At 47.3% G+C, this 22,915-nt stretch overlaps 2 protein-coding genes across 3 annotated transcripts in view; both read left to right on the top strand.

Annotated features, from left to right (window-relative positions):
* Positions 1–22,915, top strand: part of LOC137427722 (uncharacterized) — a 162,220-nt gene that overhangs the window by 15,150 nt on the left and 124,155 nt on the right. The gene's annotated exons all lie outside the window — the stretch shown is intronic.
* LOC137427735 (zinc finger BED domain-containing protein 5-like) overlaps positions 15,240–22,915 on the top strand; it is a 196,192-nt gene continuing 188,516 nt past the window's right edge. The window contains exon 1 of one of the 2 annotated variants that reach the window (XM_078777844.1): positions 15,240–15,629. In XM_078777844.1, the coding sequence (XP_078633970.1) occupies positions 15,329–15,629 (301 nt within the window). In that variant the 5' untranslated portion in view covers positions 15,240–15,328. The remainder of the gene's footprint in view (positions 15,630–22,915) is intronic. The other variant, XM_078777845.1, reaches the window with a different exon arrangement.

The following is a 22,915-nucleotide window of genomic DNA, read 5'->3' on the forward strand; positions in this document are numbered from 1 at the left end:
GGAGTGGGATTGAAGGGAGTGGGGGAGTTTGTTCCAGAGGCGGGAGAAAAGAGGCATGAAAGAGTGAAGGTGAGCAGAGAGCCGAGATTTTGGCAGTTTAACCATCAGAGGGTTGCTGGCAGATCTTGTGCGACCTGTAGGAATATTTGGGGGACAGAGCACAGAGAGAGCTGGGGGAGCAAGGCCGGAGAGGAGTCGGTAGAAGACAGTAAGACCACCAACCTGCCTGCGGTGAGTGAGTGAAAGGCCCTCAGAATCAACTTCATCGTGGAGATTCCAATGATTCTGAAAGCTTTGGTTTCAACAGCGTGAAACCGAGCTGGATGTGAGGCAGGAGCACCGGCCCAGAGGGGAGAGCAGTATTCCATTGAGCTGCGGAGGAAAGCCTTGTATGTGGTGAGGAGCTCAGGTGTGCCAAGGAAGGACTTCGCACGACGGAGGATGCCCAGTCGGCGACTGGCTTTGGAGGCCAGTTTGGAAATGTGGTTTTCCCAGGAAAGAACCTCCTCCCCTATCCCTCACTGCGTGGACCCAGACATCCGAAGCCTCCTCTCCAACTTGACAGATCTCTCAATCCAGGCCACAAAGTTTAACAGACTCCTTCATGGACCATCTGTTTAACATAATTCTTCCTCCCACAGCACATCCCTGACTCCTTATTGTCTCTCCAACAACTATTATCTCCTCCCATTTGATAGGATTGAACCCCACCCAGGCGACAGAGATGCACTTTACATCAACAACTCAATTTCTCACTGGCTGTGTACTGATATTACACCTCCCAATCCCCAGGAGTACCTTTGGTAACGACTTTTCCTCTGCTCCCACCTCTTATTTCAGTGTGTTGCACCGTCCTCCAAACAGTGACGACTCCATCTAACGCATGGAACATATCATAAAGGCAGTGGGAGACAAGAAGGGAAAAGAGAGGGAAGCACAACAACAGTAGAGAACAGGGACATCAGGAGATCTGTGGAAGGGAGTGGGCTGGGGTTGGTACACTGGATAAACAAGATGGACACTACTGCGGATTTCAGGGAAGTTAACGGTTTTTGAAGGAGGTGGATTTGGGGTGGATTTACGAGGGTAGAAAAGATCATGCTGCATTATTGGGGGCTGGGAACAGGATATCTCAAAAAGCTCTGGACGGATTTGGACTAAATTTGGTGGAGAGGTTGAGCATGTGACCCGGAAGAAGTGATTAAATTTTGGTGAAGATCCGGATCTGAATCTGACAATTTTAAAGTAATTCTTCACCATTGCAACCACAGCGCTGAAACCGATGTAATATAGCAGGATATCTCAAAAAGCTCTGGACGGATTTGGACTAAATTTGGTGGAGAGGTTGAGCATGTGACCCGGAAGAAGTGATTAAATTTTGGTGAAGATCCGGATCTGAATCTGACAATTTTAAAGTAATTCTTCACCATTGCAACCACAGCGCTGAAACCGATGTAATATAGCAGGATATCTCAAAAAGCTCTGGACGGATTTGGACGAAACTTGGTGAACAGGTTGTGTACGTGACACGGACGAATCGATTCGATTTTGGTGAAGATCTGAATATGGATCCAGATACGAGAAAAAAAAAATTCAAGTGATTCTTCAGCATTGAAAGATAGGGCCAAAAACGATATGTCACATGATATTTCAAGAAGTTGTGGACAGAATATGACAAAACCTGGTGGATGAGTTGGTATAGTGACAAGAACAAGCCGATTAGATTTTGGTTCAGGTCTGAATCCAGATCCGGCCCATCAGTGGGATACAAAACGTAAACTGTTCAGCCTGGCGGAAGTTTATACTTTGAAACCCCCTCTGCTCTTTCAATGCTTTGTTTGTCTGTTTGTCAATCACCTACAAGTCACAATTTAAAACCGATCTTCACAAAACTTCAAAAAATAGCAACAAGGCTATTGATTTTGAGGTCAAAGGGTCAACATCGTCCAAAGGTCAACAACTTTGTCTGATTTCTAAAATCATCAATAGTCATCCAATTGACTTGATATTTGAACAGGATTTGCCTGTCAGGTGACTTAATTTAGTATTAAATAAATACAATCTTCACTTCATGACATCATGGGTGAGCAGCCACGGACAGAAAATAAGGATGAGAAAAAACGAGTTTCATTTACTCAGTTTCTTATTTTTCAATTCGACAGGTGAAAAAACCTATAAAGTCGCCTTAATTTTCTTAAACAGTGTTATTGGTGCACTCCAAGCGGTATCGCGAACACTCACCGTGCTCCACCATTTGGGTCGCTTCTATACCTCCTCTGTATTTACACCTTTCTCCCTCATGTCCGCCTCTACACAATCACTCAATCTCCTTTTCGGTCTGCCACACCGTCTCTTTCCAGGTGATATCATCCTCATCGTTCTTCTATCCTCATACTCCTCAATCATCTATCCTAATACGGTACTCCAAATGTGTGTCGTGTCCCGCCACCTCCAGGTGGGAGAGGGTATTACAAGTCCCCAACATTTACAACACAGTATTCCACTCCCCATGTTTCCCAGTCCAGTGACGTGTTTTGAATTGTTAGCAGACGGCATGTTTTTGCTTCATGAATTGAACCAAGATTAGATATTTTTTTTGGATGCAATTGAGGCAGCTGTCAGTTGCCTATACACCGCCCAATAAAGGTATGTGTCAGAGGAATGTGTTACACGCTTGGACCAAGATTGCCGTAGGGTGGGTACTTTGCTAGTGTAAGACAAACCATGGGGTTTATCTGTTACTTTTTTAAAGGTTGCATGTTTGATAATTTTTAAATCTCTCGCCTCTTTCCATTCAGAAATGAAAATGCAACCACAGGGACCATACACCAACGACCCACAAGCCTTCGTGCACCCCCAGGGACCATACACCGACGCCCCACAAGCCTTCGTGCACCCCCAGGGACCACAAACTGGCTTTGTGAACACCTCTGTGAATATTTTACAAAATTCTGCACCGACACCTGGCATGAAGACTCCCACAGACTACCTTGCATGGTCTCTCTTCAACTTTGTCTTTCTCAATGGATTCTGCCTTGGTTATGTGGCCACGGTGTATTCCATCAGGGTAAGATTGATAGGTAGAACTCCTGCAATAACGATGTATTTTTCCCTGTACTGGCCATCACTGATTCATACAGGAAGGATAGATCACATGACACCCTTAACCTCATTAACCTGTACCCTATCTTCATGGCAGGCGTCGAAGAACAGGAAAGCTTGACAAAAACAATATGTCTTTGATACAGATAAAAATTAGAACGCCACTCTGTAGAGCGCATACTCCCGCCGTGGGTTTAGTTGGAATAATACGTTTTGTTTAACATCCCCTCTCCCCAAAATAATAAATGAAAAAGAAAGTAGGCCCTAACTGTCAGAGAATGTATTTTGATATATCTCGGAATTAGAGGAGAAAAACATCATTTAGGAATAAGAATAAAAGCTTTAATGCAGTAAAACAGAAAAATTCTTTCCCAAAAAAATTTCCCCAAAAAATTCCTGGAGCCAGAATAATATCCTGAGCTTCACCAAAAACTAATCAATTCTTCCTTATCCCAAGGGCAATCATCCCACCAACTTTCATCCAAATCCGTTCAGAACTTTTCCAGATATCTTGTTCACAAACACACGAACACACGAACATACGAACACACACACACACACACACACGGACGGACACGATCGAATGCATTACTCCATCGCGGGAGTAATAAAACTGAATTTTTAACTGAATTCATACCTCCATAGGAGAGGGTGTTACTCTCCAGTACTGGAACCTGCGATACTTATAGGAAACCCGAATATTTGAACCATCTGTTTTTAAAATTCGCTCCTCATGACCGACCCAGATTGCGTCTATTTCAAACTACCGGTATTAAAGAAGTGGGGATTGGTGTGTCGGACATTTTTACCGAACTACCGAACATCATCCACCGAACATTTTTGCGATTTAAAGCAACAAAAGCAATCAACTTTCTATCGCTTTCCAAGCCAGCCGTTCCTCATCAACTTTTTGTTGGAGTGCTTGCTTGAGTATTTAAGCAGCTTGGCGAGCATGTGTTCTCCATCACTTGGGGACATTTTATCATCATGTGGAGTAACTTTAGTATTCCTCAAAGTTGTCCTGTGCTGCATGCTTGGAGTCATTGTCCTGTTGTAACGTAAATCTTCACCGCAGTCTAAGGTCTTCCTGCTCAAGCGGGTTCTGCTCAAGGATTCTCTCAGTCCCTGCCGTTGAAAAGCATCCTCATAGCATGATGCTGCCACCACCATGCTTCATTATCGGGATGGCGTTAGATGGGTGATGAGCTGTGCTCAGTTTCCGCCAGATGTAGCACTTTGCATTCAGGGCAAAGAGTTCAATTTTCGGCTCATCAGACCACAGAATATTTTGCCTCGTGCTCTCAAAATCTTTCACGTACCTTTTTGCAAACTCCAGGTGTGCTGTCATGTGCCTTTTTCTCAGGAATGGCTTCCGTCTGGCCACTCTCCATTAAAGCCGAGATTTGTGAAGAGCTGCAGAGACTGTTGTCCTTCCAGCAGCTTCTCACTTCTCAGCCAAGGAATTCTGTAGTTCTGTCAGTGTGGTTATTGGGTTCTTGGTCACCATTTGTGAAATCTGTTCTACTTCTACTAAAAAATATCAGTTTGACCATCCTTTTACTTTGTGCTTTTGCTTGTTTCATTTGGCCTTGTCAGTCAATAAAAACTTGCTTTGGTGGTTTCTCTTATAGTGTAGCAGCATAGCAAACCTGTTGTGCATTTTGTGATACAAGCACCAAATTTGGCACAAATGTACATTAATATGTTGCGAACATTTTCAGATATTGGGCCACTTGAAATTCCGTCATTTTTTTTTTCAAATTTTTTCAAATTTCGTAATTTCAAATTTTTCGGGTGACACCGTCACAATTTCGGTCTTCGAGGCCGGCCGATATAGTGGGGCGGCTTAGCCCAAATATTCAAAAGAATTGTGCATTTTGTGATACAAGCACCAAATTTGGCACAAATGTACATTAATATGTTGCGAACATTGTGTGGTCAGCAATGAAGACGAGAGTCTGAATTACATGTATGCAAAAGACCTTGTGAACCAGTGAAGCAAATACACGGGTAAGCATGAATTAAATCTAGGGCATGATATAATTTCCATGATGTTTACCTCTACACTCAATGGTGGAAGGAGGTAATGTTTTGATCCCAGCTTGTCTGTATGTCTGTTTGTCTGTTAGTCCACAAAATTCCAGACAAAGCTTGTAGTAGTGGTAGTTGTAGTGGTAGTGGTGATAACAGAAATTGTTATATAGAACTGAACTTATATTATTATTATATGCAGAAAATAACTTCATTTCTATATGCCCTGCAGTGGACAGGTTAATTGGTTTATGCACTGAAGGGGTCACCCTGGTGTGCACTGCTGTGTTCTGCCTCACTGAGTTGTTCAGGTATGATGTACTCAGCACAAGCTTCCGGTCGGCCCGGAGGTGGGGGTGCGGGGCCTGTCACGGAACGTCAAAACAAACGGCCTGCCGGGGCCGCCCAAAAGTCGGGCGTGAGGGGCGCGTCCACTAATGGAACGCCTCTCGCTTCCCAGATCGAGGGCCACGTGGTCAGGAGAACCTCGTCCCTTCCGGTCACACTTTGCCTATCGGCCGGCCTCGAAGACCGAAATTGTGACGGTGTCACCTGAAAAATTTGAAATTACGAAATTTGAAAAAATTTGAAAAAAAAAATTACGGAATTTCAAGTGGCCCAATATCTGAAAATGTTCGCAACATATTAATGTACATTTGTGCCAAATTTGGTGCTTGTATCACAAAATGCACAATTCTTTTGAATATTTGGGCTAAGCCGCCCCACTATTATTCTTCCACATAACGATCAGCCATTTTGTTCATTTTGCATTCCGACATCTATACAACGCTACTTCACTACCTTATTTGTCCACGTTCACCTGCCTGTCAATGGCTCTTCCATGACTTAACATTTCTTCACAAATTCCAAAATAGTGCAAACAAACATTTACTGAATAGATTTTATTATTGATAAAAGTCTCTCACTTGAAGTGAGATGTGATCCTGAAACAAGATCGGATGCTGGAAGATTTATACGAAGGCTGTGATGGAAGATCATAACTATAACTTTTAATGCTTGTTTTTTCATGAAAGTTTGAAACTTTTTTATTTTTTGTAATTTTTTGGGTATTTTTTGTATACTAAGTCGAGGCTCATGTAAGAACTATAGTCGAGGCTCGTCTTGTTTCCATGATGCATTGTTTTTTCTTTCCACTCCATCTTGTTCCATCAGTCCCGTGACAGACGTCAAATGAATGACCCGGTCGGAGCCGCCAAGCACGCATCGACAGCCAGAGCTCTGAACATCGCTGCCACGGTCATTTCCATTCTCATTTTGCTCATCGCAATAATTGTTGTCGGTGTCTTAGTATCAGCTGGGGTACATTTGATTTACTTTCTTGGGTATATCTATCTATAATTCCAGTAATCTCTGTCTGTACGTTTGTTTGTCTGTGACCGCTGTTTCTCGACAACTACCGGTCCGATATACTTGAAACTTGCCAGGTATATTGCTGGGGACCCGAGGATGTGCCTTTTCAAGGTTTGAAATTAATCGGACAAGTACTTACCGAGCTATGGCGATTTAGCCGTTCGCCGTTCGCTTTGGCGTTGCGAATGGACCAAACCATTCATGTAAATAGAGGGGGGGGGGGGGGTTCTGTGGTCGTTCGCTTTGGCTTTGCGAATGGACCAAACCATTCATGTAAATAGAGGGGGGGGTTCTGTGGTCGTTCGCTTTGGCTTTGCGAATGGACCAAACCATTCATGTAAATAGAGGGGGGGGGGGGGGGTTCTGTTGTCGTTGCGAATGGACCAAACCATTGTTTTTTTTTTGCTGTTTTTTTTTTTTTTGCAGTTTTTTTTTTTTTGCAAGGAACGGGCACCCACGTACGGGCACGTCCTAGCTTATATATAGTACGGGCATGCCCTAGTATGATCAATACCCCTACTCAGGCTAGATCATAAGCAGTATGCTAGCCAACACCACATATCTTTGTTTTGAGATAAATGCAGATTGCTTCTGCTTCAATTGCTCATTCGTTAAAGTCTCTTATCTTTATTTCAAATGAAAATTATCCCTTTTGAATAACTCATTTTATTTTTGTTGGTAATAAGGAAACTATTTCAAATGTCGGGGGTTGGTTATTTTATCCCTCCCTATTGTCCAAACAATAAACTTCATATTCACTTTCTTTTGTTTGTGATTTGTTGATGCTGAATAGCGAAAGCATCTGATGATTTAAATTTGCAATTTTGTATGGTATTTCTCGTCGATTTCGAAATGCCGTGTTAACTGCAGGAATGGAATTTGAAATGCTCCACATTTGAAAAGACTCCTCTCCCTAAATAATTTTCTAAAGAAAAAAACCCAAAAACATTTTCTTCTAATCCTGCTGGAATTTTGAAGAACTCAATTTTTTTTGTGGGAGCCGCAAACACTTCCCTGCACTCATTAAGGCATGGGGCCGGAAATCATTTAATATTACCTATCACGTAGCATATAAAGACTCGAGAGTGAACCCCCCCCCCCCCCTCCTCCAAAATAAAAAAAATTCAAAAACTCTTTTTTTGCCAAAAACACTCCCTGTTACTCACTGATGAACCTCTGAAGGTTTACTGTAGATCCATTTGGCCATCTCAGAGAAAAGCGGCGACACACACAGACAGACAAATGGACTCCTTTGCATTGGAGATATTAAAAATTAGGACCACCAGTCCTGCAGCTCACTGAATCAGGAGCAACAGTTACTCAAACCCCCCACAGACCCCTAAAGCACTGATATTTTTTAATGCTGTGAACAAACTTTGGTACACAATGGGCGATGAAGGTTATGATGAAGTTTCATTGAAATTGTGTTTGTAGTTTCAGATAAGAGAGCAAATACCTATTTTGGGTAGGGTCAAACCACCCACAGACCACCTTCGACCTATTTTTTTTTTATGCCGTGAACAAACATTGCTACTATCACGGGTGATGAAGGTTGTGGGCAAGTTTCATCAAAATCTATTATGTCGTAGAAGAGAGGTAATCTGGTGCACCTTTGTAGGGGTCACTCGTACCGGACTGGACCACCAACACCTTCAGACTGTTACAGAGAAATTTCTTGAAATACGTGCATGGGGTGAGAAAGCAAGCCGTTATTACATGCGGAAACCCTCGCAGATCTCTCTCCGGAGAGCAATCAACAAGTGTGTCGTATTTTATATTAATTCAAAGGGCGACATACGAGACGAAAAAAACAGCCTAAAGCAAGAATATAAGGAGTGGTTCAAGGAGCGGCCAACCGCAAGCGGAAAACAAGACATAAGAGAGAGAAGGGAGTCAATCACACAATATTACAGTTTGCCCAACAGATGATCTCAACAGCTGACATGAATTCCAAGAACAAAGCAATGCCTCAATCCCTCTTTCTACCTGGCGACAGTAGTTCTCTAACTCACAAAGGAATACATGCTTAAAATAAATACATTGAAATCCCACAAAGTTACAGGTATTTGTGTGGTTGTTGCTGTTGCAGATTGTTGCCGTTTCTGGAGTGTTGCTGTGATTGCAGGTATTTGTGTTGTTTTGTTGCAGTTTCAAATATTTTTGGGTCCTCGAGAAATTTTGAGTCATCTGGGTCTTTTGGGTCGTCGTGAACTTTTGGGTCTTTTGGGTCCTCGGGGACTTTTGAGTCGTCTGGGTCTTTTGGGTCCTCGGGCCCCATCGGCCCAGCTGATTATCTGGATGGTCATTGAATCAGCCGCTCAATAAATTGAAGGGTTCCTTCAAATCGATCTCTTTTCCAATCTGACAATTTGCCAAAATTTAGGAATTTGCACTTTCAATGATATCACGGACTTTGTAAAGTTAAAGTTCATGAAGGGTTCTTTATTTTTTGTTTATCTACTTGTCAAGTCAAGGCTCAGAAACAGAGCAATATTCAGACTGAAATGGACAAATAAGCAATGGAGACGACCCAGGCTGCTATTTGTGAGCGGTATATCAATACCTCCTTTTCCAGGAATTACATGGTAAGCTGTAAATTAAATCATAAATACGTGAGGTAAACGACAAAAGGAATGCAAATAAAAAGTACAAACGCAAGGTTAAAAATTCCAAACTAAAAAGAATCTCAAAATGAAAAGCCCATCTGCATCTGCTTTGTACTCAAACTAAATCTGATGAAAAGGGCACTGAAAAAAAAATTGTACATTTTATTAATTTCTCCATATTCTCATAATAAAGGTTTGTTGAAGATTTCATGACAAAAGCTCGATAGGTAAAGATTTTATGGCCTGGGCAGACACATTGAAGCTCAATGGTAAATAAAGAAAGAAACAATGAAGCAATAAAAAAAACATAGGGGAAATACCCCCGGCGCTCACCTGGTGGAATAAACAGTATACTGCACTGACTTAAGGTATTTTAAACCAATTTCAATGGTTGCTAGAGGACAGGGCAGCAGGTAGAATCATACTAACATAATACATTCTCCAATACATTCAGAACTCCGCTGCCCGTCTACTCACCCATTCCCGGACCCGTGACCACATCACCCCCGACCTTTACAAGCTTCACTGGCTCCCCATCTCCCAGAGAATCCAGTACAAAATCCTCCTTTTGACCTACAAAGCCCTTAGTCTTGGGCGATTAGTAATTTCGTGTTTTTTGTTTGTTAAAATTGATTTAGCAATGGATTCTGCTTCAGAATATTATAGAGATGTAAAAAAAATAGGGTTCCATTTTTTCTTTTACGTCTAATAGGTAGTAATTCGAAGAAATCCAAGATGGCCGCCATAAAATTTGGAAAATACACTTTTGTGCATATCTTTGTATCTAGATATCATATAAACATGAATAATATGTCCTTTTATATGTTTTCAGACCCAAGGAAGCCATATCTGCCATTGTTTTTACAGAAAAATGCAAGGAAATTAAAATAGTGGGCAATATACCAGCCAAAATGGAGACGGCCGTCGTGAAATCGGATCGTATAATTTCCCAATTAGAATCGATTCAATAAACAATCTTCACTGATAACATTTATTTTGAATACACACACACGCACACGCACACACACACACACACACACACACACACGCACACACATACACACACACCTAAACATAAACGATGAATGAACATAAACGATCACATAAACGAATGCCTCATTCATCCTCATCCATATCTATCACACGCGGTTCATTGATGTTTGCTTTGTTGTTACAACTGTAACCCACACACCCACAAACTTCAGTACAAGGAATATTGTTATTGCGACAGCTACATCTTCCCATACACCCTTTCTTGCACCCACAGTTCACGAGATTCATTATTGCTTCTGGGGCTGGAGGATTCAGGCATCGACTTGGGGCATAAACCCCATCATCCGAAAGTAACTGCCAACCATACTCGACAGGTGATGGAAGGGACGGATGGCTTTCTGCTGCCTTTCTCCATATCATTGCGATATAATGTGCTCGCTGAACGTGTAACTTTAGCGAACCAGTGGTAGGTGGAAGACTCTCTCCCTCAGCAGCACGGTTGGAGAATAAGAACCAGCGAAGCTCGTTTACTTTCGTGTGAACTTTAGACTTGTACAGCAGACAGACGAAGCGTTCCAGCTGGGAACACACTTCTGGTGACGGATCAGTTTGTCCCAAAGACTCCAGAGCCTCCCATATCTTGTTGTCACATGTCATGAAGACCTTAAAGCACCAGTCCTTGCTCCTGCCAGCGAACCTTCCAGACATGTCACTTCCCGTGAATGCGTGGAATCCAAGTATTGCAGACGCACGTTTCTCTCCTAGCATGCCATGAATAGGTTGGACTGCAATGCTCCTCCTCAACTTTCCCTTCCCAGTGAGAAACCTCGTAGCAGGTGGTAGATCGTGAAATCTCTGAATCAGTAGGAGGAAGATATCGGTATCTGGCGAATCAATGATAACTTCTGCATCTTTGTCGACTGTGAGAGCATGCAGAATTAAGAGTGTATCGGCCTCTTCTTGGCTGTGCGTGAGTAGACTGTCTGGAACTTCAGTGTTGCCCGTGGTCTTAGTTCCTGATGTCACCATGAACTTCTTCAACTTGTTTGGATGAGCCTTGCTGTAAGATAGACACTTCACAGCCAAGTACTCTGTAAGCTCTGCCTTGGTCTTCACATTGGAAAGGAAATCTTTGAGTGAAATCTTCTGGATCAATGTACTATCCCTGACGTGATAGTATGTTGATTTCCCCTTTGTCCTCTTTAGGCGCATTTTGTCTTTCAGTGAGTTATCGATGTATCGGTCGAATACCAACCTCACGTCATCATAATGCACGGCAATATTTTCGAGGCGTTCAATGAACGATTGAGCAAAGTCACTGCATGTAATCATTTGTTCTGTTTTGGAGATCCCGTTAACAAGAGCCATGCCATCAATGATTATCACTCTATGGCGAGAAGTAGTCTCGTTTTCATTGATCACTCCTGATCTTGTGGTTGTGTCTGGGTTTTGGCTGATCTGAGAGGGTTCCTGCAAATTTTGGCTTGAGATTTCATAGTCAGTTGATGGGTCATTAGTTTCTTCCCCAGCGTGTGCTGTGGTTGGCGAGAAAAGTCCAGCCTCGACCCATGCCTGATCAATTCCACTCCCTTCCACGTATTTTCCTAATGCAGCTAAGGCCCAAAACACAACATGTAGCTCACCAGGTCGGAAGAGGAATTGCTTCCTGATGTCCTCGCGTTCCACCCACAGCTTCATCGCCAGGTCGTATAGCTGCAAATCGAGAGTCATGACTGTGATTGCCTCACTCCCCATAACACGAGTTGTGATGTTGTGAGCTCTCATCAGACCCGTGTACAGTGTATCATAGTCTGTAGGAGGCGACCTTATCAACGGAGGAACGAGAGCAACATTGGTCTTCTCACTGGACGAAGATAGCAAGGAATTGAAGGCTCCCCACGTCCCCGGAGCTGTGAGTTTGACGTCAACTTCTCCTTCTTCCTCGAAGTTCAGGCATCCAATCATCCAGGTCATATCGGTTTTCTTGTTCTTGTCTGTCTCGGGTTTTGATGTGAGCAGCTTGCAGTCGCTCTTTCTCTTCTCGGGTGCTGGCTTCTTGCAGGTCAACGTTTTACAGCCAACTGCATCATGTATCGTTTGAGCTTTTGATGACCGGTCAAGTTCAATTGGTGGTATCATGGGTGATTTCTCCGGTGATACAGGCTGGTAGATCGCAATTGCTGTACCATGAAGGGTATTCATCCCGCAAGGAGTTGACTCTAGAAAATCGATGTTGTCCATGGCAAACCAGACGAACGTGTCCTGAACCAACCATGGTGGTAGACAGATGCCTCCGGTGGACTCCATTTGCTTCAGTACGGAGTTGGCAATGCTGGTCTCAATCTCCATGACCTTTTTGTAGGAGATGGCGAGGTCCAGATGTGCAAGTTTCTCTACAAGCGCCTTGGATCGTGTGTTTTTGTGTATGTCGAGAGCTAAGCCCACACTCAATGGAGTTTCAAATCGTTGTTTGAATGATCCATCCTCGCTTCTTGGTTCGTACGATACCTGTCGGTCAGATTTATAAGCACCGACAAAGTGCTGCGCCAACAATGATGCACTCACACCAATGGAGTCCTCCCTGTTGCTATTTCCTACTTTCCTTGTTCCCATGACTGCATGCTTGCAGAAGATGTTGAGCATCGGGGGTGGCTTGTAATCAGCAAAGGTTCCATTAAATTTCCATGCTGGGGAAGATGCGATGTCTTTCCTCAATATTTTCGCAGCTCGCAAAAGTACTTTAAAATCGTCTTTGATGCTGTCTGCTGTAATTGTGCTTGATATCATGTGGTCTTTGAGCTTTGTGGAAAGAATCTGCTCTGGCTTTGTTTTGTTTGAGGGCCGGCTGAAATGAACATCGGCAATGTTGTCTAGGATCAATTGTTTCAGGTATGGCTTATAACTATGGTTGTCTGAGACCGGAAAGTCGTGCTCCTTAAGTAAATTGACATAGGTTACATGAATTTCATTCATATTCAGCACAGCATTTTCAGTAGTATCATTCAACGCAGTTTCAACAATTTCAATGAGTTCAAGGTCTGATAACACCTGACCAAAGTTAACATTGGTTGTTTCTGTTTGTTTTTCCGTCTTAACTATAGCACGTTTGGCCTTAACTACACATGGTAAATGATATTTCATGTCCTCAGCCATTGCTTGCAATGGGTCAGGCGAACTTATGACACTGTTCAGTCTCACTTTCAGATTGTCATTACTTGTTTCTTGGCCAATGTTTCTGATCTGGAGTCCCATGTTCTTTGTTGACACATTGTGTAGTTCACTTCCTCTGTCTTCCTGGCATATGACACATCTGAGCGCGTCAAATGTCTGTTCTCGGGAACACCTTCTGGATGTTGACGTGCTTTCCCCTAGATCACTAGAACTTGGTCGTCCTCTCTTTTTCAGTCGGATTTCTGCGGCACTGCCTGATGTTGTTCCTTTCTCAAACCTAGCCTTTGCTCGATCAATGTGCATCTTATTGGTAACATCTTTGTAACAAGCTTTATGGTAGCGGAGACCTTTTGCGAGCAATTCTTCAGCAGAGGAATATTGCAAACGTCTATTCAATGATGCAAACTTTGTTTCACCATACGTGTACTGTTCCTCAGCACCTGCCATCAGTTTCTCGACAGAGGAGAGTTTTGGTTTCGTTACAAAGGTTGTATAGTCTGTTTGCCCTATGGCCATTTGGCATACAAAACAAAGTCCGAAATCTACTGACTTCTCAATCTTCCTGGGTGGTGAGTCACTCATCTTGAAGGTAGGTGTAATTTTCTAGACACTCTTGAACTGTCGTCGGTCCTGCAAAGATAGATACTACTATTCAGATTCACATTTCGTCAACACAGTCAAAACCAGACCTTAACTAGATGGTGGAAACTTAATTAACCGATTTCATGCCGGCCGACCCCACTTTGGCTGGTATATGTCCACTATTTTATTTTCCTTGCATTTTTCTGTAAAAACAATGGCAGAAATGGCTTCCTTGGGTCTGGAAACATATAAAAGGACATATTATTCATGTTTATATGATATCTAGATACAAAGATATGCACAAAAGTGTATTTTCCAAATTTTATGGCGGCCATCTTGGATTTCTTCGAATTACTACCTATTAGACGTAAAAGAAAAAATGGAACCCTATTTTTTTTACATCTCTATAATATTCTGAAGCAGAATCCATTGCTAAATCAATTTTAACAAACAAAAAACACAAACAATATTGTTATGACATATGGGCCTGCACTACCTCCATAACCTGGCCCCATCCTACCTGGCTGACCTCCTCTCCAGACACACTCCCACCCGCAACCTCCGCTCTGCTGGTACCAACCTCCTGACCCCCCCCCCCCATCCGGACCAAATTTAGATCCTGGGGGGACAGGGCCTTCTCCATCGCTGCTCCCACCCTCTGGAACTCGCTACCTCACACCATCAGAGACTCCTCCTCACTCACCACATTCAAAACATCACTAAAGACCCACCTGTTCAACACTGCATTCAACATTTAACCCACAGCATCTAACCCCTGACTATCTCCTCTCCTTCTCCCTCCTTTGTGCTTTGAATATTTCCCTATTGATTCTTCTTTTTTTTTGCAATTGTCTTTATGTTTTGCTATGCATTATGTTTTGCACTCTGTCAAAGCGTCTTTGGGCTTCCTGAAAAGCGCTATATAAAATAAATGCATTATTATTATTATTATTATAATCATAAGACTTTAAACAACAAACCAAAAAAATACCTATTTTGGGGAGCAACATACCCCTCTACCCCCCTCCCATTCCCCTCCCTCCCCATGTACCTCCTCAGACCCCAATTTTTCCAATGCCTTGAACATCACATTGGTAAATCACGGATGATGAAGGTTGTGGTGAAGTTCATCAAAATTGTGTGCAGGTCCTGAGAAAAAAAGCAAATACCTATTTTGACGTGCTGCGGCGGGGCTAATCAAGGCTATTTTTAGCCATGATGACTTTGCCTTTTCACATTTTGACCCAATTATATTAATTCGCCTTCTCCATATTTTCATAATATAAGATTGTTGAAAAATTTTGATGACAAAAGCTCAAATGAGCAGCTTGACATTGCACTTCCCGACGCACTTACCACGCTCGACGTCACGGGAAACCCCGACCGATGACGTCATTGCATGACGCGCACCAGGAAATTGACCAATCACGTCCTCCGCGCCAAGTTCATTCGGTTCGACGTTCCAATTAACAATGGAGTGTTGCATGCACATCGTTCCGAGTGCAACGGGCAACGTAAGTCCCTTTTCTCAACGCAGCTGGAGTAAGTTCAGGAAGATCGTGCACCAATGGAAGTTTACGAGCACCCGGGAAGGTGAAGTCGCAGAGGAAGCCATCGAACGCTTTCGCTTAATGCTCGTTATCGCGCCAGACCGACTCGCTGTGCTCCCGGAAGCGATCGGTTATCACCGGAAGTGCTACATGCGTTTCACCGACACGACGAAGATCGCCAGGGTTAACAAGAGGCGGCAGAGACAACGTTTACACGATGAACGTGAGTGCAGTTTCACACTTTGCAGTTTCCCAAACGTTTGAAATACAAAATCATTTAAATCTGCAATTTATTTATTCATTTATTATTTATCTCCACCTCCAAAGGATGACGGATAGTGGGGGTGCGGGTGGGGGGGGGCCCTATGTACTGACTTCCAAGTTCGTGTGCGGTTCATGTTAATTTTGGGCAACCACTATAAATGTATTCTACTGGGTCCTACTAATCGGAAAAATGATGTTGGCATTTTTTCTGTTGACCTTTAGTGACCTTGACTCAAGGTCAAAGTTCAAACGTCATTACAGTGACCATACTTCATCCAAAGTATATCGACCTTGGTACCAAAATGTGGCAAATTTCACAAGGAACATTGGTTATGACATTTGTTTTGTTATTTGCCCTCTCGGATGTTTGCAATATGCAAATGTTTGCTTTGGATGAAGTATGGTCACTGTAATGACGTTTGAACTTTGACCTTGAGTCAAGGTCACTAAAGGTCAACAGAAAAAATGCCAACATCATTTTTCCGATTAGCAGGACCCAGTAGAATACATTTATAGTGGTTGCCCAAAATTAACATGAACTGCACACGAACTTGAAATTGAGTACATAGACCCCCCCCCTCCTTAACCCCCCCCTCCCCCTCCCCACGAGGAGGTTATATTTTCACGCTTTCTGTCTGTCTCTGTCTGAGCACGATATCTCAAAAGGTTGTTCACGGATGTGCACGAAACATGGTGGACAGGTTCAGTGTCTGCCAAGGACGAATTCATTCGATTTTGGTGAAGATCCGAATCTGGATCCACATACGAAAATTTATTTTTTATTTTTTACTGATTCTTCACCATTGAGAGATTGGGCCAAAAACGACATATCACATGACATTGTGGTGCTGTGCACACACGACTCGATTGCCAAAAAGGTAGGCCACAATGCGTGGATACAAACGAAAGCACTTTATTACAAGCTCGCTCATCAGCACTGGGCTCGAGTCTGCATATATATCCCGAGGCCACGCCTTGCCCCCGGGCGTGGCCGAAAGGCGGGGCATGTATCTCAGTTCCACGCCCGGACGCTCGCGCCACCCACTGGTGCGCGGAATTATTGATCATTGTGCCCGCCACACGCGCCCCCCCAGAATTCCCGCGCACCTGAAGGGTGAGCTTGCGGGGAAGCTGGATGACCCGGCTGAAACGCCCTCTAGCGATGCGTGCAGGGCTGGGGGGTGCCGGCGGTCTGACCGCCGGGGGGGGCAGCCTCGACGCGGAGGCAGAGCTGCTTGCGGGGGGTGGTCCAGATCGAGGTGGGCCAGCTTGAGGCGGTCCACGGAGATACGATCCGGGGCACCGCCGATGTCCACGGTAAAATGTTTGTCCCCGGTCTCCAGCACGCGGAAGGGCCCGTCGTATGGGAGCCGCAGCGATGCCCGGTTGGCGTCGTGCCGGACGAAAACGTACTCCGCCATGCGAAGCTCCGGGGCGATGTGGGAGGAGGGGCAACCGTGGTGTGCCGTCGGCACCGGGGCGAACCTCCTGGCGGTCTCCTGCAGGGTGGAGCGCTGTTGCGCCGCGGACCAAGGAGCCGTGGAGTCGGGGATAAATTCGCCCGGCACCCGCAGCGGTTGTCCGAAGACCAGCTCCACCGAGGACACGCGCAGTTCGTCCTTGGGCGCCGTCCTGAGGCCCAGCAGGACCCAGGGGAGCCTGTCGGCCCAGCTGCCGTCGCGGAGGCTGGCCCGGAGCGCGGCCTTCATGGAGCGATGAAAGCGCTCGCATGGGCCGTTGGCCTGGGGGTGGTAGGCCGTGGTGCGGTGCAGTTTGACGCCGAGCCCTTGCGCCACCGCTCCCCAGAGCTCCGAGGTGAACTGGGGGCCGCGGTCGGACGAGATGTCCGAGGGGGCACCAAACCGGGCAACCCACGTGGCGATGAAGGCTTGCGCGACGTCAGCCGCAGCCGTCGCCACCAATGGCACGGCCTCCGGCCACCGGGTGGTGCGGTCCACCATGGTGAGGAGGTGGGTGAACCCCCGTGAGGGGGGCAGAGGTCCCACCAAGTCGACGTGGACGTGGTCGAACAGACGCTCAGGCACCGTAAACGGGGCCAATGGGGCCTGGGTGTGGCGGTGGACCTTTGCGCGCTGGCACGCGAGGCATGTCCTGGCCCAGTCGCGGACGTTCTTTCTGAGGCCATGCCAGACGAACTTAGCCAGGCCGAGCTTCTGGGAGGCCTTCGTGCCCGGGTGGGACAGGCCGTGGATGGCGTCGAAAACCGGGCACTGCCAGCCAGTGGGCACGATGGGGCGAGGCCGGCCGAGGGAGACGTTGCACAAGAGGACCGTGCCCGCGATGTCGAACGGCACCTCGGTAACGCGGAGGCCCGTGACAGCGGTCCGCAAGGCCTGGACGTCGGGGTCGGCGGTCTGGTCCTCTGCCATCCGGGCATAGTCGATCCCGAGGTGGACCGCGTGTGCGACGGACCGGGAAAGGCAATCCGTGACGGATGTCCGTCGTGTACTCGGACACGGCAGAGAGATGACGTTGCTGCCGGGCCGACCATGGCTCGGCGACCTTGGCCATCGCGAACACAAGGGGCTTGTGATCGACGAAAGCCGTGAACGGGCGGCCGTCGAGCAGATGGCGGAAGTGTCGGACCGCCAGGTGGAGCCCGAGCAGCTCGCGGTCGAAGGTGCTGTAGCGGCGTTCGTGTGGGCGAAGCTGCCGGCTCAAAAACGCCAACGGCTGCCAAGCACCACGCACCCACTGCTCGTGCACCGCGCCCACCGCGTAGTCCGACGCGTCGGTGGTGAGGGCGATTGGTGCATCGGGCGCCGGGTGCGCCAGCATGGTGGCGTTGGCCAAGGCCAGCTTTGCGCCCGCAAACCCCACGGCCATCGGCTCCGTCCAGGCGATGTCACCTTTGCCCGGCTTCCCCCGGAGGGCCTCGTGCAGGGGGCGCAGGAGCTGGGCGACGCGGGGCGCGAAGCGGTGGTAAAAATTCACCATGCCCAGGAATTCCTGGAGCCCCTTGATCGTGCGGGGGCGCGGGAAACTCCTGACGGCCTCCACCTTGGCCGGTAAAGGGATGGCCCCGTGCCTGGTGATGCGGTGCCACAAGAAGTCGATGGCGGTGACGCCGAGACGGCACTTCGCGGGGTTGATGATCAGGCCATGCTGGCCCAGGCGTTCAAAGAGCGTGCGGAGGTGGAGCAGGTGCTCCTCCCGGGGCGCGTTCGTGACTAGGATGTCGTCCAGGTAGACGTAGATTAAAGGTAAGTCGCGCAAGACGCTGTCCATGAGCCGCTGGAACGCCTGGGCCGCATTCTTCAACCCAAAAGGCATCCGCAGGAACTCAAAGAGGCCGAAAGGGGTGATGACGGCCGTCTTTGGGACACTGTCCGGTTGTACGGGGACCTGGTGGTAGCCCCGGATGAGGTCCACCTTGGAGAAAACGGTCGTGTTTCCCAACCGGGCGGAAAAGTCTTGAATATGCGGGACCGGGTAGCGGTCGGGGGTGGTGGCATCGTTGAGCCGGCGGTAGTCACCGCACGGCCGCCATCCGCCGCCGGGCTTGGGCACTATGTGCAGAGGAGAGGCCCATGCGCTGTTGTAGCGCCGTACGATGCCCAGCCGTTCCAGCGTGGCGAACTCCGCTTTCGCCACAGCGAGCTTCGTGGGGTCGAGGTGGCGCACCCGGGCATAGACCGGTGGGCCGACGGTGGGGATATGGTGCTCCACCTCGTGTTTGACGGCCACCGCTGAAAAGGTGGACCGCGTGAGTGCCGGGAAACTGGCGAGGAGGCGGGTAAACACGTCTGCTGCCGGAAGCGTACAGACTAACCTCGCCGGGACGGAACCACTCAGCAAGCCGCTTGGTGAGCCGCTCAGCGAACAAGCGAGCGAGCTGAAGGTTTCGGCCTGGACGAGACGTCGACGCTGAACGTCCACCAACAGCCCATGCGCACAAAGGAAGGCCGCACCGAGCAGGGCCATTGGCACGCTGGCGGTGACTAACGACCATTGGAAGCGCTGCCCTCCGAACCGCAGAGAGAGGCAACGCTTCCCGAATGTGCGGATGGGTGTTCTGTTGGCGGCAAGCAAAGCGGGGCCCCGACCCACGGCTTGCTTGTCGGACGCGGAGGCAGGGAGGACGCTTACCTGCGCTCCCGTGTCGCACAGAAAACGACGACCAGACGAGGTGTCCGTGATGAACAGGAGGCTGCCGGAATGGCCGACGCTCATGGCCGCAAGTGAGCGCCGGCCCGGTCGTTTCCCGACCCGTCAAAAGAACACGGTGGGCGGCACGTTCTAGCCTTGCGGCCGAACCTGGCGTGATAGTAGCACCAGGTTTGCGGCGGTGGCGGCGGCGGTGGTGGTGGCGGCGGTGGTAGTGGGCGGGGCGTAGCAGCGGCCACGAGGGAAGCCGGGGGCACTGTAGCCTCCGCACCGGGATCCACTACGGCAGCACCGTAAACCGACCGCGTGTCGCAGGCCGCGAAAAATTTGTCGGCTTCTCCGGCCAAGGCGCGGGGTTCTGTTGTTTTTGAACCGGCCAGCGTGAGGCGCACCTGTACAGGTAGCTGGCGGAGGAAAAGTGCTCGGAAGAGGAAATCCGGGCGCTGGTCTCCGAGAAGGGACAGCATAGAATCCATCCGAACGGACGGTCGTGTGTCGCCGAGGGCGGGAAGGTCCAGGAGGCGGTCGGCGCGTTCGACCTCCGTGAGCCCGAACGTCGCGAGGAGACGTTTGAGCGCCGCGTACTTGTGGTCGCCCGGCAGGCGCCAAAGGATGGAGACGACGCAGGCGGCAGTGCCAGGCCCGAGGGCGGCGACCACGTGGTAGTACATGGTCTCGTCCGCCGTGATGCCCCGGAGTTGGAATTGAGCTTCGGCCTGCACAAACCAAACGTCGGCTTGAGCTTCCCAGAACTCCGGGAGTTTGATGGTGACGGCGTTGATAGCCATGGCGCGTTCGGGGGTCAGCGACGGCTGAACCAGTCGGGGTCACCAGTGTGGTGCTGTGCACACACGACTCGATTGCCAAAAATGTAGGCCACAACACGTGGATACAAACGAAAGCACTTTATTACAAGCTCGCTCATCAGCACTGGGCGGGCTCGACCTTCGAGCCCGCATATATATCCCGAGGCCATGCCTTGCCCCCGGGCGTGGCCGATCGGCCGAAAGGCGGGGCATGTATCTCAGTTCCACGCCCGGACGCTCGCGCCACCCACTGGTGCGCGGAATTATTGATCATTGTGCCCGCCACAATATACCAAATAAATTGTTCACAGATTCGGCCAAAATTTGGTGGACAGGCTCGGTGTCCACCAAGGCTGAATTCGATTTTGGTGAAGATCCCAACCTGTATCTGGATACGTTTTATTTTTAATTATCGAAGTGGATCTTCACCATTGAGAGATAGGGCTAAAACCGATACATAGCACGATGTTTCAAAAAGTTGTGGACGGCTTCTAACAAAATTTGTTGGATGAGTTTGATAGGTGGCAATGCAAAGCTAATTACATCCGGCACCAAAGGTGGATGGAGGTTCTGTTTTCACCCCCGTTTGTTTGGCAGAGATGTAGTGTATGTGACACGGACGAAATGATTAGATTTTGGTGAAGATCCGGATTCGGATCCGGCTACTAAAATTTTTAAAGCGATTCTTCACCGTTGGGAGATCGGGACAAAAACTATATATAGCAGGATATCTCAAAAAGTTATGGACGGATTTGGAAAAAAAACAAACTTGGTGGACAGGTTGTGTGTTTGACAAGGAAGAATTAGTTCGATTTTGGTGAAGATCCAGATCCGGATCCGGCTAGTAGAATCTCTTAAGTGATTCTTCAACATTGGGAGACAGGGACAAAAACGATATATAGCAGGATATCTCAAAAGGTTATGGACAAATCTGGCCGAAACTTGGTGGAGAAGTTGTGCATGTGACAAGGACTAATCAATTCGATTTTGGTGAAGATCTGTATATGGATTCGGCTGCGAGAATTTAGTATTTTTTTTCAGTGATTCTTCACCATTGAGAGATCGGGCGAAAAGCGATATACTGTACATGATATTTTTTTTTAAAGTTATGGATGAGTTTGGACTAACCTTGGTGGACGAGTTGTTTAGGCCTGCGTTCCGCAACCTTTTTAGCCCAGGACCCAATTAAAAAAACCCTGCATCCAGTCGCGACCCATCGAACTCCCCCCCCACCCCCATGCCTCCCCCACCTCCCCACAAACCGTCACGGAAATATCGATTGCTTATGACGTTGATATCTTGGTAAGGGTTCGGTTCATCATCTTTGTACAGCAGTACAATTCGTAATTGAACAATAAAGCAAAGTGACGACAATCATAACAAACACTGTCCTTATTTTGTTATTTTGTACGGATCTCCACGACCATGAGAAGAGAGAGAGAGAGCGAGAGACCACGCCCCCATTGAGAATGAGCAGCGACTTCGATCACAGACACCGCCCACTTGATATTATTGTCAGCCAATCAGGCGTAAACTCCCTGCCTGTTAAAAGCTTCGGAAGAGATGAATCCACCCCTACGATGAATCTGGATGAAGTTTAATGAAGAAGAAGATGATGAAGATGAAGAAGATGAAGATGAAGATGAATCTCACAACATTCAGTGGCGGTGTATCTTTTGTGAAATACAGACTTGGCATTTAATATGGAATTTTTTTTTTTTTCTTGACTTGGGTTTACTTTCTTAACTCAGTATATCAATCTGGTGAGTTTCTTTTACACTTTCGTGATTTATTTGTTAAAAGAACCATGTCACTGATTGTCTGTCGCAGCAAGAAGTCAACAACAGGATTATATCACAGGTGGCGTGGCAAAATGTACGGACAGGTGCATTTGACGATTGGCTTGACAGTCGGGTATACAAGGGTTGTTGCGTTCTGTATTAGTGGAAAACAACTGCTGCATGTCTCCAAACGTTATTGCCGCTTCCTCTGGAGATGGTCCATCAACTCGACAATGCTGTTTGTCATGGAGTGGTGGCTTTACGAAATTACGGCATGAAAGAGCGTGCTATTGCTCGGCAGTATGGCATCACTCAAGGTCAGGTGTCAAAGATCCTGAAACGAAATGCTCAGAGGGGTGTCCCTACTCCAATACTGAGGCCAGGACGTCCCCGCAGAACCACAAGGAGGGATGATCGCCAGCTGCACCGGTTAGTCCGCAATGGCCGTACCAAGTCAGCTAATCGGCTTAGGGCTGAGTGGCAGCAACTGACAAATGTGCCTGTATCCAGAAGGCTAGTCAACCAATGAC

Source organism: Myxine glutinosa, chromosome 5 (genome assembly GCF_964187855.1).
Source record: "Myxine glutinosa chromosome 5, kmMyxGlut1.1, whole genome shotgun sequence".
NCBI lineage: Eukaryota > Metazoa > Chordata > Myxini > Myxiniformes > Myxinidae > Myxine > Myxine glutinosa.